A 14992-nucleotide genomic window follows, 5' to 3' on the forward strand; every position below is an offset into this window, starting at 1 on the left:
CAGCAAAGAATATATCTACAAAATACATTCCTCTCCTTTTTAAATTCATCAAGGAACAAGTAAAAAACATTTTCAATTCAGACAAGTCAAATCTTGATGGAGTGGCCTTTACATCCGACGTGTGGACCACTGATCACACCAATTTGTCTTTCATGAGCCTTACACTCCACTATATAGATTCAAAGTTCCAATTAAAGCGCTTCTTGGTAGAAATGTCCTACTTCCCCGAACAACATACTGCCGACAATATTGCCAAGAAGCTCAATGAATCTATCAACAAACTGGAACTTGATTTTGGAGTCAAAACCTGGATAACAGTCGACGGTGCAGCTAATGTCCAAGCAGGTGTTAGAAAATCAATTGGGGTTCAAAGTGCAATTTGGTGTGTCGACCACCGTCTAAATCTAGTTGTCAGTGGTGCTGATAAATACAAATGTACTGGAATTCTGGAAACAAAACCAGCATATTTACCCAATAATGTCAAGGCTGGCCAGAAAAAACCTCTGTATACCTGCTGCATCATCAACATCTGAAAGAGTTTTCTCAACAGCAGGGAATATATACAGCTCTAGAAGAACCAATCTTTCAATCTCAAAGGTTGAGATGTTGGTATATATGAAAGAAAACACTAAGCAACTCAGTAAAATTCAAGACATTGTGTGGCCAGGAAATGAATTTGGAAAATGATTAACTTTCAGTGTGATTTTGACTTTTTTTTATTTCTTAACAAGGAAATCACTTCGTTTCATTGTGTATTTGAATATTATAAATAAATAAAAATGAATCTTAATTCGAAAGCTTTTTTTATTCTGAATCCGTATAAATCCGTAAAAATAATATCGGTTCGGATTCCAATTCGAAAAAAATTTTTCGAATTGCAATCCGATCCGAAAGTATCGAATCGGATTGCAATCCGAAAAAATAATCCGAAAAAATTTTAACGAATTATTTTCCGATAAATTATTTTCGGATCAAATCAATCCGTAAGTAGTTTGAACCGTTTAGCATAGATAATTCGGTGCACAATCCGCAAACCGATAAACAGTAACGAATCGGCGGTCTCTACTTATTTTAAAACCTAATAAAGCAACATTAATTAAAAACTTTTTATTTAGAATGTTCAATTAGTTTAATAACAGATTTATCTTGTTGTTGGTCTGAATAAATCCTAATTAGGATTATATTTTTCAAGTTTAATTTTTCCATTTTAGCATTTTTCTTAAGAAGTTGTTGATGTACATTTAACATGACTGATGTGACTAAAAACACCGCGGTTGTAAACGAAGATATGTTCGAGGATGAATTGAAATGCTTTTCCTTCAGTGAAAAAGAAAAAGCATATATTTGCCAGATTCTTGTTGAGGAGAATCAAACTAAAAAAATTTATGGCGCGCAAGTTAAAATGCTAATGGATGGAAAACGAGTAAAAAAACCAATCTCAAATATGAAACGTCACATTAAGAAGAGCCACGGAATACTTCATCATAAAATTGTTCAGGTGCAAGAAAAGAAAAAAGCTGCACAAAAAAGGAATATAAATGTATTCGAAGTTACTTTGTCAAGAAATGGAGATTCTCTATCTTTTGGTGGATAAAAAAAACAAAAGATACTTGAGAATTTTTTTAACAAAGTTAATATAACAATATCGAAAGAAGATTCAAAAAAGCTTCAAATATGTTAGTACTTCAAAATGGAGCTTCGTTTAACATTTTTAGCGGAGATGGAATAGAAATTTTGACCCGAGATTTGGCAAAAAAATTTAGCATAAAAATCAGTCGTGAAAATATGCGTCAGGAAATTCAGACTTTAGCTGAAAAAAAGCGTTCTGATTTGAGAAGCGATTTGAATGGAAAACTAATTTTCCTAAAAGTTGATGGAGCATCAAGACATCGGCGAAGTTTTCTTGGAGTCAATACTCAATTTTTCTCTAGCGGCAAAATATTTATCAAAAAATTAGCAATCATCGACATACATGCCAGACACAAAGCTGAAGATATTTAAAATGCACTTGAAAACGAACTTGATAAGTTTGGCATCCGAAAAAGACAAATCCTTAAAATTAGTACTGACAATGGGTCTAACATGATTAAAATGGTGAATGATTTTGGCAAGACAATTGAGATAAACAAGATTATAGAAACACTACCTAGTGAAGATCATGATGAAGGCGGAGATGATATTGCAGAAGAACAGACTATTGAAGATGCAAGTAGTGAAACTGAGGGTTCTGAATTCTGTGAACAGCAGCATGATGGTTACTTTGACGAAATCTCCAAGAATATGAACACTGTTTATCTTCAACGTTGTGGTGCACACACCCTTCAACTTGCTGTCACCGATGCAATGAAAGAATCGGAAATCAAAGTAATACTTGAGCGTACTCGTAAAGTTGCAAAAGCTTGTCGTGCTCCAAATGCTATGGAATTTTGAAAAAATACAAAACCTTTTAAAGTAATTTTATAAACTTTTTATACAAACTAATAAATATGTTTATTTGTTATATTTCAAGAATAAAATATGTTCTATAATATAGGTGGCAGTTATAGACAATGTAACTAGATGGTCGAGTACATTTAAAATGCTTAAGCGTTTAAGAAAATGGAGCAGGCAAGAAAAAAAGAGTCAGCAATCTGATCAAGGATCTATTCAGAACATTGGGAATGAGGAGCGAGAATTTAAAGGCGCACTTCGAAGTCTACCTAAATTAGCGCACGACCTTTTAAAACAAAAAGAAACCTTGACGTGCAAAAAACCTCTGGAAGAAATAAAGTTTTTCCCTTTGATTATACAATCATCGTACAAAATTGTCACAGCGCTTCCAATGACGCAAGTTAGTGTTGAGCGGGTGTTTTCAGCACTCAAATTTCTGACACCTGACCAAAGAAGCCATATGACATCGGATCTTATTGATGATTTGGTATTTCTTAGGACAAATAACGAATACATTTGACTTGTTTGAAATTTAATTTTGGGTTTGAAATACAATGATAATAAAGCAAAAAATTAATATTGATAGAATATTTTATTTCCTTTTTTGCCCCCAAATAATTTTTTACAATATAAATATGTGGTAGTAATGGATTCACATTTTAAAAATAAGGGTTGGATAAAAACTAATAGGTGTGGTTTTTATGCAACTTGGGAAACAAGCCTAAATATTTTTAATTTTCATTCAAAATTTAAATTTAACTTATTAGGTCAAAGATGAAAAATAGTTTAAATTGAGCCGGAGCCGAGCCGGGAACCGGACATTTCTTTGGAGCCGGAGCCAAGCCGTGAAAAAAACTTGCGGCCCTACAAGTCTGGTTCTCAGTTAAAGTTCAGGGAAAATATACAAAAATTGGCTTCATTAGATCCCAAAGCTGCAGAACAGATTGCATCCAATGTGATTGAAAATAAAGTAGCATCTCCAAAAGCTACAATTCGTTTGGCAAAAGCATCTGGAGGTCATCCACTCCCTGTTACTCCAGGTACAATGTCAGGAGAATTAATTATAATATTATAACTTTGTAAAAGATTAATTATTATTGTTTTTGTAATTTTTGTTTGCTGGAGTTAATAAATGTAAATTTTCTATAGGGTTAAGTGCAGCAAGATCATATTCTGCCACATCAACATTGACAACCCAAGACTTTATCAATGTACAAACTAACACTGGCCTCTCCAACAATGGGATCAAAAAATTAGTGAAGACTGTTCATCAGTAATCAGACAAGAAAATGATTGAGCCCAACTTTTATACCAATTTTCAAATGGCTGGTCAACAACTGAAGGAGTTTTTTACTTTTACAGACTTAAAAACCACAGATTCCAAAGGTTGTGACACAACCCATGTTGTTGTTCATTGCAAAGATTTGTCTGTTCTGGTTAGTCAAGTCATTCAGCCTATAAAACAATTGTTGGCTACTTTGTCAAATTAGGCATTGATGGAGGCAAAGGTTTCTTCAAGATTTGTGTTTGTGTTATTGAGAGTTCCACAGAACAAGACCACCTTAAAAGCGACTTTTGAGTTCCAGAGCGGAAAAAGCAACAAGTGTGAAAAGACAAATTCTTGTAGCAATCTCTGAAGATTTGTCAGAAACTCATTCTAATAATCAAAAGGTCTGATCATTCAACAATGCAGATGTTCTCAAGTTGATTATTGCATGCGACATGAAAGTTGCCAACATTATTTGTGGACTTCAAATACACTCAAGCATGCACCCTTGTTGTTGGTGTAATATTGGCTCAAAGAACCTTGCTTGCAGAGGCAGTTTAAGAACACTTGGCTCAGTCAAAACAATCGGGTGGAGTGTTGGCCAAGGCCAAAATGTTTGGCAATTTTGTTCACAAGTCAATTATCAATGGACCTAAGGATACACTGATTCTAGACATCATTCTACAAATGGAATTACACCTTCTTTTGGGTACAGTCAATCAGCTCTTCAAAATTCTCAAAACTATGTAGTCTGATGCTGAAAAGTGGCCAGCCACGCTTCACATTCACCCAAGCTCGTATCATGGCGGAAAAATTATTGAAAAATGTTGATAATTTACAATGTCTTGCTGAAAAAACTTCTAACACCCAAGTTCTCGCTGTCATTAAAGCTTTCAAAAAGTTTAATTTGGTTGTAAATTCGTGCTTTGAAAATGTACTAGAAAAGGATTTTTCTTTCAAGATTGATAAATTTAAAGCTACATATTTGGCAATCCAACTTGGAAGCATCACGCCCAAAATCCACACAGTGTTCCATCACATCAAGGACTTTGTAAACATAAAACAATTGCCCTTAGGACAATTCAGTGAACAGGCTGTTGAGACTGCACATCAATATTTTCACCAGCATTGGTCAAGATACAAAAGAGATAAAACCCACCCTGAATACAAAGGAAGGCTGTTCAGTTGTCTTATGGATTTGAATAGCAAACACCTTTAGAAAATAATCAAAAGTTTTGTTTACAAAAAATCCGTTCAGCTTCATTTTAATGGACTAATTTTACTTGTTAGAAGAGAATTTAAGCTCATAAGTAAGCCATTATAATGAATTATAGTCAACTTCAAAAAAAATATTTAAAACTTGTTTTAAACTTATGTCAAAGTTTAGTGACATTAGAGAAAAGAAAGCTGACCAGCGCTTTAAATGTCACGTCAAATAAGTTAGAGTGTGAAGATATCACAATAAAAGAATAGAGTTGAATAAATTTTAGAAATTAATTCACTGTTAGTGTAAATTTATTGAACAATTCGTACATTTGATAATGATTTTGAAAACAAAACACTAAGGAAATTCTAGGCATTTTTAGCTGATTTTATATATGAAATGGGTTTTTCAACACACAATACATGTTGACCAGTTAAAAATCACATGCAAAAGATTTTCAACACATTTCTTTGCTTTGCTCACAAATCCTCAGGGCTAAATCCATGTGTAGAATAAGCGCAATTTTACTAGAGTAAAAAATGTCAAGATTTTTTATAATTTTCATCAAAAAATCTGTTAAAATGTCTCAACTAACTTCTAAGGTAGTAGTTTAGTTAAAAGAAAGTTTATGGGGCACTAATAGTATTGGTTTTATAAGGTTTTATATAGATAAAGGTGCATATGCTGTAAATAGGGCTCATTCAAGAACAACAGTTTTGACCCCCGAAACCAAAAACTTTGGTAAGAACATCAAAATCCTTATTTTACAATGTTGTTGGTATATTCAACAAGAGCACATGTGTTACCCACATTATGGCCTGGGGGCTTGTAATAGGCAGTAATAAGTAAAGTTTTGCACTGGAAGTGAAAAAATCAACAAAAAATCAACACTAAGACTACTATAACTTCTGTTATACTGCAGGAATTGGGATAAAATTTTACCCAAATCTTGGCATTGATATAGGCTACATTGCCACCAAATTTTATTAGTCTATGAGTAATAGTATGGATTTTATAGCAGTTTTGCTATGTCAAAAAAGAAGGTAAATTTTTTTCATTTTTGTAACTTCAAAGTCACTTTTTTCCCGCAGACGTACCTAAAAGATTTCAAAATTTGCACCAGGTGACCCTGGGAAGTGTACACTATCACCCCATGTAAGTAGCATTCTTGGGTCAGCTAGGTTGGCATTATTGGATTTCATGATAGCAGTGTGCGACATAGCAATAACTCGTTTCAAATTTAGTTGTAATTTATTAAGTTTCTTGCAGAAATCTTTTTTTTTCCCATTATTTCTGTTAATTACATTAAAAGGGTGACCAGAGTATTACAATTTAAGGATAAATTATTGATTAATACTGCTTAGTTTGACCTCCTCTCTATTATAAAACATGTGTTATAAAATTATTGCATTTTTTGTAAAAGCATAGATAACATTTCTCATATGACAAAGACTTTAACATTCAACTCTTCACTTGATGAGTTAATGCAAGATTGTCATCTTTCCCATATCATTATAAGTTCTTTACAAAATCAAAAACTGCAAAATAAAAGTCTGCTCAAAAAGTTTTCTTTTTCATTAATTCCAAATTGTGTAAGTCCAAAAATAAAATAAAATTTTGGATTAAAAATTTGTGTTTAAGGAATATAATTAAATTTCATTCTTGAAGTTTAAATTATTCTACTAAAATTACAAATTTTTCTGTAGATTATTTACTATAAGTATTTATGCAATAACACAACATGGTGCCTAGTAAACTATTACCTGTAATGAGGGAAAAGATGTACTTCTTTACTATACAAATAAAGTTATATCATGTAATTGTTAATGACATTTTATATTCAGGTATCACAAATAAGGGATTAATTCTAGATATCACAGAACAAGCTGGAAGCTCAACTGCTGGTGATTACAATGAAAATGTAAATAAAATTGTGAAACCTTTGCCCCCAGGTTAGTTTTATATGTACAATCCTATCAAATTATCCTCAATCTTGATCAGGTCTAAGCATCTGTAATCCATCAATCTCAAGGAACAAAACAGAATTTATTTAAAATTAATGATAAATTTTAATAGTTTATTCAAAACTCCTCTGGAATGGAAAATAAGTACATTTTTAAATTACTTGATAAACAGAAAATTGTGATTTCATGACATAAAATCATTTCTTTAAGAAGAGAAGGCTGGTCAAATATCATGCTTTGAAAAGGTGTATAATTAATGTTTCGATTTTAGTCAAAATTTTTCATTGATATTACATTCAATTGTTAGAGGCAAACTTAACACAATATTTTCTCAAACTGTTTTGGGATTTGGGACTTAAAATTAAAACGTTTTGGGACTTTAAAACGTTTATTTGGTACAGGCTAACTTTTGATGAGATTCTTGTCAATTTTAGCTTCAGTTGGAAGCACCATAAACACATAAAGTTTTAATTATAAATGAGGGTTATAAATTCTTAGAGAAAATGCATGGAATCAAGTTTTAACTTGTTGAGCTGTCAATCAAAAATTCCATCAAAAAAAACCTGAAAACAAAAGAAAAGCCAAAAGAAAAGATATAATATATTTTTTAAATAATATCTAATGATAGTGAAAGTGCTTGTTCGATGATGATCACTTGTTTGGAGATAATGTTGAACCAGCTACAAATAAAATACCAAAATTTTTTAATACCAATGACCACAGCAAGTATATAACCAAATCTGTATCTAAACCAATTTCAAAAGATCCTAATCAGACAAGATATATTTCTTTTCATGGTTGAACATCAAAAAGGTTTTCCTAATTGAAGTCCTGAATTATATGTTGAGGATTTTAGGCTACAAGAAATCGAAATTGAAATGAAAGAATTTTGGTAATCAAACACCCAAATCGAAACGAAACCTTTCAGAGGAAAAAGATCAAGTGTCTAATTATAAAGAATGTTAAAATAAACATGATTCATATCATGATCATTTTAACATTTTAATATTTGGCTGATATTAAAACCCAGTTACCATTTTTGAAACACTTAATTTAAAATTATGTTTGCGGCACCCACAGCATATAAGCAATTTTTTATTTATTTTGTGACTCAAAAACTTAAATTGATTGATTATGATTCATTATCTTTACAATATTAAAGTATCTTCTTTGTGGTAGAGAATGAAACCAAAGTTAATAGGATTTTAGCTTTAATTTCACAATTTATTGTTACAAAAGTTAGTGACATTATAAAGAACTTTTGAGAAAATTTTGATTGGAGTTTTTTCATATTTTTTCTGAGTTTGTTTTTTGGAAAAATTACTTGGTCTTAACCATTTTCATTGCTATTCAGATTTCTAAGTAGAAGGTAAAATATAAATGACTAGTTTTTAAATTCAACACTAAAAACTGATTTAAAAAAGATTGTTAAATGAGTAAGGTTCTAAGAAATGTAATTTAAGGACCACCATTTTTTAAGTCCGTCAGACTGAAAAACTCTATTTTAAAGAATTACTCTTTCTTTGATATATTCCCACTGAGAAAAAAGAGCTCTTCAAGAGCTCTTTTTTCTCAGTGGGTTTTAATACTTATTATATTATTCATAAACTTTTTTAAAGAAAAGCTGTTGATTTTTGCTTTTCATTTTATTATTTTTATTTGAGGTAACCAAGAAATTGATAACAAACGTCATACTGGTAATGTCAGCTTGTTTTCAAAGTTTTTTAATTTTTTTGATAACTTTTAAACATGTAATTCCACACCAATAAAACCTCGCGAAAATGAAAATATTTCAATGTATATCAATAAAACAGCGCAAAACATAAAAATGTTAAAATGCATCTCATTTGTAGAATTTAGAAACTCAATAGGTTTGTTAAATGAAAGAACATAATATAGTGAGCTATTAAACTTAAAACATTAAGCTCTAATCGGTTTCAGAGATCTGATCAGTTAAATTGTTGGCCATGGTACTCTGGGCATGAACTGTTTTAGTTGCTACTTAATCTTTGTACCATGCCGTATTTAGGTTTGAGGATTTAAAAAAAAAGAGAGTTAAGCTAAAGCACGTCATGGTAAACTTTTAAATTTTTTTAATGATTGTGTGTCTGTTTCTGCTACGAACTGTCAATGGAAACTAACAAAATCAATGAGTGGCTATTGCTCCAGCAGAAATGCGTTGCTTTCTCTCAATTAATTCGAAGTAAGTTTCTTGAGAATTACTCCACTCTCTTTAAGGAACCTAGGAAACTTTGCTTCTAAAAAAGTTTTATAGCATCTTCACTATCTTTAAAAGGAACAAGGAACTCTAATATAAAATACTTTTCCAAGAAACATAAACATTTAAAATACTTTTCCAAGAAACATAAACATTCAAAATACTTTTCCAAGAAACATAAACATTCAAAATAATTATAAAATACTTTTACTTTAAAAACCTTTGCTAAATATACTATTTGCTTATAAATGTGGAATATATTCTTGTTTTGTTCTCATTTGTATGACTCTCTTTTAACAACTTTTTTGTATGAATAAAAAAAGTGTAAAAATAAATTGTTTTCTTCACTTATTACATTTAATAACTAAACTTCTTTTGGCTGCTGATTGTATAAGCTGTTCTTCAACTTCAGCTTCTTGTTTGTCAGCAGGGTTTTCAATTGATTTTGAGAGTTAGCGGTTGGTTTTACGTTTTTTAGCTTTTTTTTCAGCTAACTTGAGTTGATTTCTTCCTTCTTTTTGAGATGATCAATATTACCAATATCTGTGATACTTTCGTCAGCAACTTTTAAAATATTTGATTGCTTAGATTTATTTAAATGAGACTGATTTTTCTCTTGAAAAAACTTTCTATTTCTTTTTTCATACTCTCAATTAAAACTTTCATCTCATTTTCTATTTCTTTTTTCATACTCTCATTTAGTCCTTTATATATGAAAACCTCGAAGTTGGTGTACTTGGTAAAGCAGAAGCTGCTGTGGCTGGTTGAGATCATGGTAAAGGTTGTGTTGTTGGCAATTGGTTGAAGACGTTGGTGGATTAAACGTTTTTTGAGTTAATATCTTTTGGTTGATGGTGTTTTTTTTGAGTGGAAAAAATCCAGTACATTGAAAACCAGCGATAGCGTGCAACCGTGTATGAGATTTGCCATTTTTGTACACCTGTTTAAAAACGGAGGAAAATGCTTAATTCTTCGATTGGTTTTATAAAAAAGATTCCAATTTTATTTTTTCTAACTTTTAAATTTTTTCACTTAAAATCCGTAAAAAGTTGAAGCCATCAAAATTGAAGTTAAATTTTCGACAACACAAAGTTGAATTTTTTTCACCTGGTTCTTGAGCTTTTACGTTCGCAAATCAAAAAAAAAAAAAAAAAAACTTATGACTCTTTCTTAAAACTTTATAAAAAGACTGGAAATTAACTTAAGAACCATTTCGAATATTTATTCATATTCAAATAGAGGAGATAATTCTCTTTCTGCTAGTGTTTTTGCTTTTAAAATATTCTTATTCGTTCCGGTTTTATTTTATTTTGACTAGTAATCGAAAAAAATAGTGTGTGTTATAAATGTAATAAATCACTCCATACTGATTTGTTACATTCGTTTATAACACACAACTTAGGTCATATTAGAGCTCATTTTATTACGTTAGTACTGGTTATTTTTACAAACATAAATTTACAAACATATTCTCTTCATATTTAATACTTTTGAATTGATTAGCGTCAAACGTATTTCTTTAAGTATCTTCCATACAAATCCAACTTTGCGTTGAAAAAAGTTTTATCACAGCATCCAACAGACGCTTAAGATTTTTCACCAGTGTTCATCAAATAGGGAATCTAGTGATCAAACAGAATATCAAACAGGTTCAGCGCTATATGATGATATATAGTTGCATACTAGATTTAAATAAACTATTAGTTGCATCTTCCTTCAAAGTTTATCTTGAATACCTAGTTGTGCTTTTCGGCCAGTTCATGGTACTTTGATATGTATGGCGAAGAGTGTATAGTTTACAAATTCTTGAAGGCGATATGACTCACCAAAGGGGGACTTATCTAAGACTCTTACATCCATCTCCTCTTCTTTTGGGAGTGATTGATCGTCCTGTTAATAAACTTTCCATAGGCTTGATCTTAATCAAAATCATGATGGAAAAAAGTCTAAATAGTCGAACAGTTTCACTTTGTAACTGTGAGTTTTTACAAAACTCATAGAGTTACGAAGCCGTAAGTTCTATAAAATCGATTCTCAGATATCTAACGAAGTATCTAATCATTTTTAACAGTGTTTTTACAGTAAAAGTAAGAATATTTAGAAGTTATTATAAAACTATAAAGTTTTCAGAGAATCACAGAATAAATGCACATCCGTAAATCTCGGGATTTTGGGCTACTAATTTTTGTAAAATACCGGAATTGCAAGCGTTACTTTGCTGTGATGATCGATGTGCAATTTATAAAAATGTTTTTAAGACATGTGAAATCCCTTATCAATAAAGCAATCAAAGTTACCAACGGATCTCTGTTTAAGTTACCAACGGAGCTCTGTTAAGTCAAAATAAGGCTTCTGCTTCGGTATAAGAATTTTAGGTCAAAAGTTATATTCAATTAAATTTGGGTCTTAATCTTAAATTTTTTCAGTAAAAATCGACGCTAATTAATAATTGAAGCTGAAGTTCACAATTTTTCTAATGACAATTTATTATTAAATGAAAAATTTTATTATTAACAGAAATTTTATTGTGTACAAAAATAAGTTGTTTTTAAAAGTAAAAAAAATTAAGTGAAGAAAAAATAAATTTGAATATAAAGTTCAATTGATGAACGATAGAAATTATATTAGTGAGGTTTGTGAGTAAAATGCAAAACTCAATTAAATTTGGAGTACGAACTTAGAGCGAAGTTTGAGTTTCAGTAAAATTTGTGGTATGAAGTCAAATCAAAGTTTTTACTTTGTTTCATTTAACTTTGTAGTACGATTTTGGCTTAGCTGAATATCGTTACTTCGACGGCGCTTAGGCGAATATCGTTACTTTGGTGGCGCTTACTACCAATTTAACACCATAAAAATTCAGTTGTTTTAAAATATTTTTGGGGGAAAACAAATCCCTGTCCTTTTTTCTAAAGAAAAAAAACCTCCATCTTTTGGTTTTGAATTTTTATGTCTTTCTTTACTTATTATGCTGTTTAATTGAAACAATTTTTTTTCAGTCAGCAACCAGTTCTACTCAATGGAAAAAAAATGTTCAGGAATTTGCCTTATATTTGTTACAGACAGTGATGAAGTAAACCGAAAAGACGAAATGTTATTAGGAAAAACGTTGTCCTACCTGAAATTTAAAGTTAGAGTTAAAATGAATAAAAGTAACGAAGAGATATTGAGGATTATTGAAAGAAAAGGTTTTAAACATCATATTTACGATTGTTTTGCTGTCTATGTGCTTTGTCGCAATCAAGATTACATAGTAGAAAAAAAAAGCGTACTGCAGAAAGATAACATGGTATCAAAAGTCGTCAATTTAACTTGTTTGCAGAATAAGCCTAAGCTTTTTTTTATTCAAGCTTGGGAAACAGAATCTATTCAATCAAATACTAAGCAACATAGCATTTACAAGCCATATATGCTTGACCAAAACGTTTGGAAGGACAAAGACATTTTTTTCTCAGTTGCCCAAGGTAACAAAATTATATACTGCGTTTACACATTCTTTTTTTAATAGACAACACAGATTTCCTTCATTTTGCAATACATTAACTAGGTTTAACTTTTGGTTTAAGTACTGCACCGTTTTGTAATGCTACCCATGGCCTACTACATAACATGACCACAACTGTTGCATTTAAGGACAAAAATTAGTCAATCAACAAGAACTATAATTATATTTACTTATTAAAATGTACAACTACATTAATTTACTGATAAAAACAACGACATAAGTCACGAAGTTCCCACAATAAAATCAATACTTTGTTGTTTGTCAAAGAAGCAATAAAATTATGGTGTTATGTATTTTTTCATTTGTCCTTCCTGGTTTGTCAAACTTTAAAAGCAGCAACTTCATCTTTTTTGATTTATCCATTTTTAAATGCAAATCATAAAATATCTGCTGCATGATTGTCAGTTATTGTCAGCTCGCACAGTAAAAGAAGATTTGCACAAATTTCTAATGTTTCTTCAGTGTAAACTAATTGAAAAACCAGAAATGCGAAATTCTAGACAGCTTTTAACAAAAAAGATCAGTTCTTTTGAGCCGACCATCAGGAACACAGCTATACCAGAATTGAAATTACCATCATCAAAATTATTATCCAAGGTATTGGACACCTTTTTGTAAATACAGTTCATCATTTGAAACAACACACCATACTGGGCCAAAAGTTATTAAAAAACAAAAACAATGAAAGTACGAAACTAATGTTTTTTGGCTTTAATAATTCATACCCATTCGCTCGTGAAAAAAATTTCACATTTTTTCCCATACTTTACGTTTTGGTCCTGTAATTATTTCCAAAAGTTAAAATCAATATATTTTATATGGTCAAAAACCAAAATTGCAAAATAACAATAAGGCTTTAAATTACGACCTAAACCATAAATTTTAAAAAATTTAAGGTGATTTTTTTCAACACTTTACTTATTTTGATATCAATTTAAGACTTTAGAAGTAAAAAGCAGTTTGATTTTTTAAGCAAAAAATGTATTTTTGAAAAAGAAAAACCACTAATTAAAACTTATGCTAAAATTTATGGTTTTCGCACTGTTGCAGATAGCCCAGGTGTTTCTCATATTCTATAAAATGTATTTTAGGATATGGAAAAAAAATTAGCTTCTCATTGTTAGTCACCTAGCCAGAAGAAATATTTAGTACTTAAAAAGATGTTGTCTTAATTAACTTGAGATTTAACTAAAAATAAGTTAAAAAGTCGTAAAACGTTTAGGATACAATGAATTTTTAAACGTGCACAAATATTTTTAAGTACACGTTGTTTTTTTTATATAAGAAACTAAGCAAATGAGCTAGTTCTAGAAAGTTTTTTTATTTTAAGGGTACTTTTTTACAACTCTTGTACTAAAAGTTTCTCAAGTATCATAAGAGAGAAAAACTACATAAAATACAATTTAAAAACATGTTAACAAAATAAAATATTTTGCTGTCAACCAAAATTATTTGAATTCCTTCAATATCATTCACTGTAATATAATCCTCAGGTTTGTCCCTGAATAAAATATAACTTAGGAAATATTCTTCGAACTCTTAATAAACTTAGTGTCTTATCTCTTTAAAGATTTTTTTGACCTACTAATTTTCGGTCCATAAGGCGACAAATCCCGCTGTGTTATATAGTAAGGAACGTGCCTCTTTAGAGTTAATTTAGAAATAGAATTCAAACTCGTCAAATGAAATGAAAGAAGTTAGACTTTTTTAAAAAAAAAAATGTTAATCGTGGTGAGATTTCTGAAATGAGTTTTATTGTATTATTCTCAATAATAGTGAAACAATCAGAATATAATGTAAAAAACGCCCCACTACCACCATGAACTAACTCTTGTCATGTTAGAATGATAGATATCATTTATAATAAGAATGATAGACATCTTAGATCTCTTAAACAAAATTTCTGGTTGTGTTGAATTTGTTGCTTAACAGGAACTCTGCAAAATTTAAGATCTACAGAAGGTTCGTGGTACGTAAAGAATTTCTGTGAAATTTTGATTAGAAATGCTACGACCTCTACGTTTGCTGGAATGTTGTCAATGCTTGGTGATAAATTTCAACGTGATTGTAACAATAATTACGAAAATGAAATATCTGAAATGAATTTGCAGCTGAAATTCAAAGTTAAGAAAAAAACAGCGTTGTGCGTTTTGTTGTAGAAATTTTCTAATCGTTTCAGTGCGCAGTCAGAAAAATGAGAGGAAAAAGAGTTAGTCTAAAAGATCGACGTTTCTGAAATAAAAGTAAAGCTACGTTGTACTACTTTTTTTATTTAAATAGTTATTTTACATTTTTATGTGAAATCACTTTTTAAATATTATTGTACAAAGGTATTTAACCTTGGATCACGATTCACACACTCCCATTTTTATATATACTAATGTTTTTATTCAATAGAACACTCAAA

The 14992-nt window shown here is 30.4% G+C and overlaps 1 protein-coding gene across 1 annotated transcript; it reads left to right on the forward strand.

Moving 5' to 3' along the window:
* The first annotated feature begins 3752 nt into the window (after positions 1 to 3752).
* LOC149881774 (caspase-1-like) lies at positions 3753 to 14744 on the forward strand. Its single transcript, XM_090065849.1, has 5 exons — positions 3753 to 3866; positions 5920 to 5944; positions 6746 to 6853; positions 12080 to 12544; positions 14518 to 14744. The coding sequence occupies exons 1-5, from the start codon at positions 3753 to 3755 to the stop codon at positions 14742 to 14744; spliced, it is 939 nt and encodes a 312-aa protein (XP_089921975.1).
* Positions 14745 to 14992: the final 248 nt, after the last annotated feature.

The sequence above is a fragment of the Hydra viridissima genome, unplaced genomic scaffold (assembly GCF_058129835.1).
Source record: "Hydra viridissima isolate aposymbiotic clone 2 unplaced genomic scaffold, HvirCarnegie_v1 scaffold_11, whole genome shotgun sequence".
Taxonomy (NCBI): Eukaryota; Metazoa; Cnidaria; class Hydrozoa; order Anthoathecata; family Hydridae; genus Hydra; species Hydra viridissima.

Bases quoted from the DNA above. Each gene is read 5' to 3' on its own strand.
- LOC149881774 (XM_090065849.1), top strand. From the start codon at position 3,753: ATGGCTGGTCAACAACTGAAGGAGTTTTTTACTTTTACAGACTTAAAA. The intron at 6,854-12,079 runs GTTAGTTTTATA...ATTTTTTTTCAG, and splicing joins TGTGAAACCTTTGCCCCCAG to TCAGCAACCAGTTCTACTCA. The intron at 12,545-14,517 runs GTAACAAAATTA...GTTGCTTAACAG, and splicing joins TTTTTTCTCAGTTGCCCAAG to GAACTCTGCAAAATTTAAGA.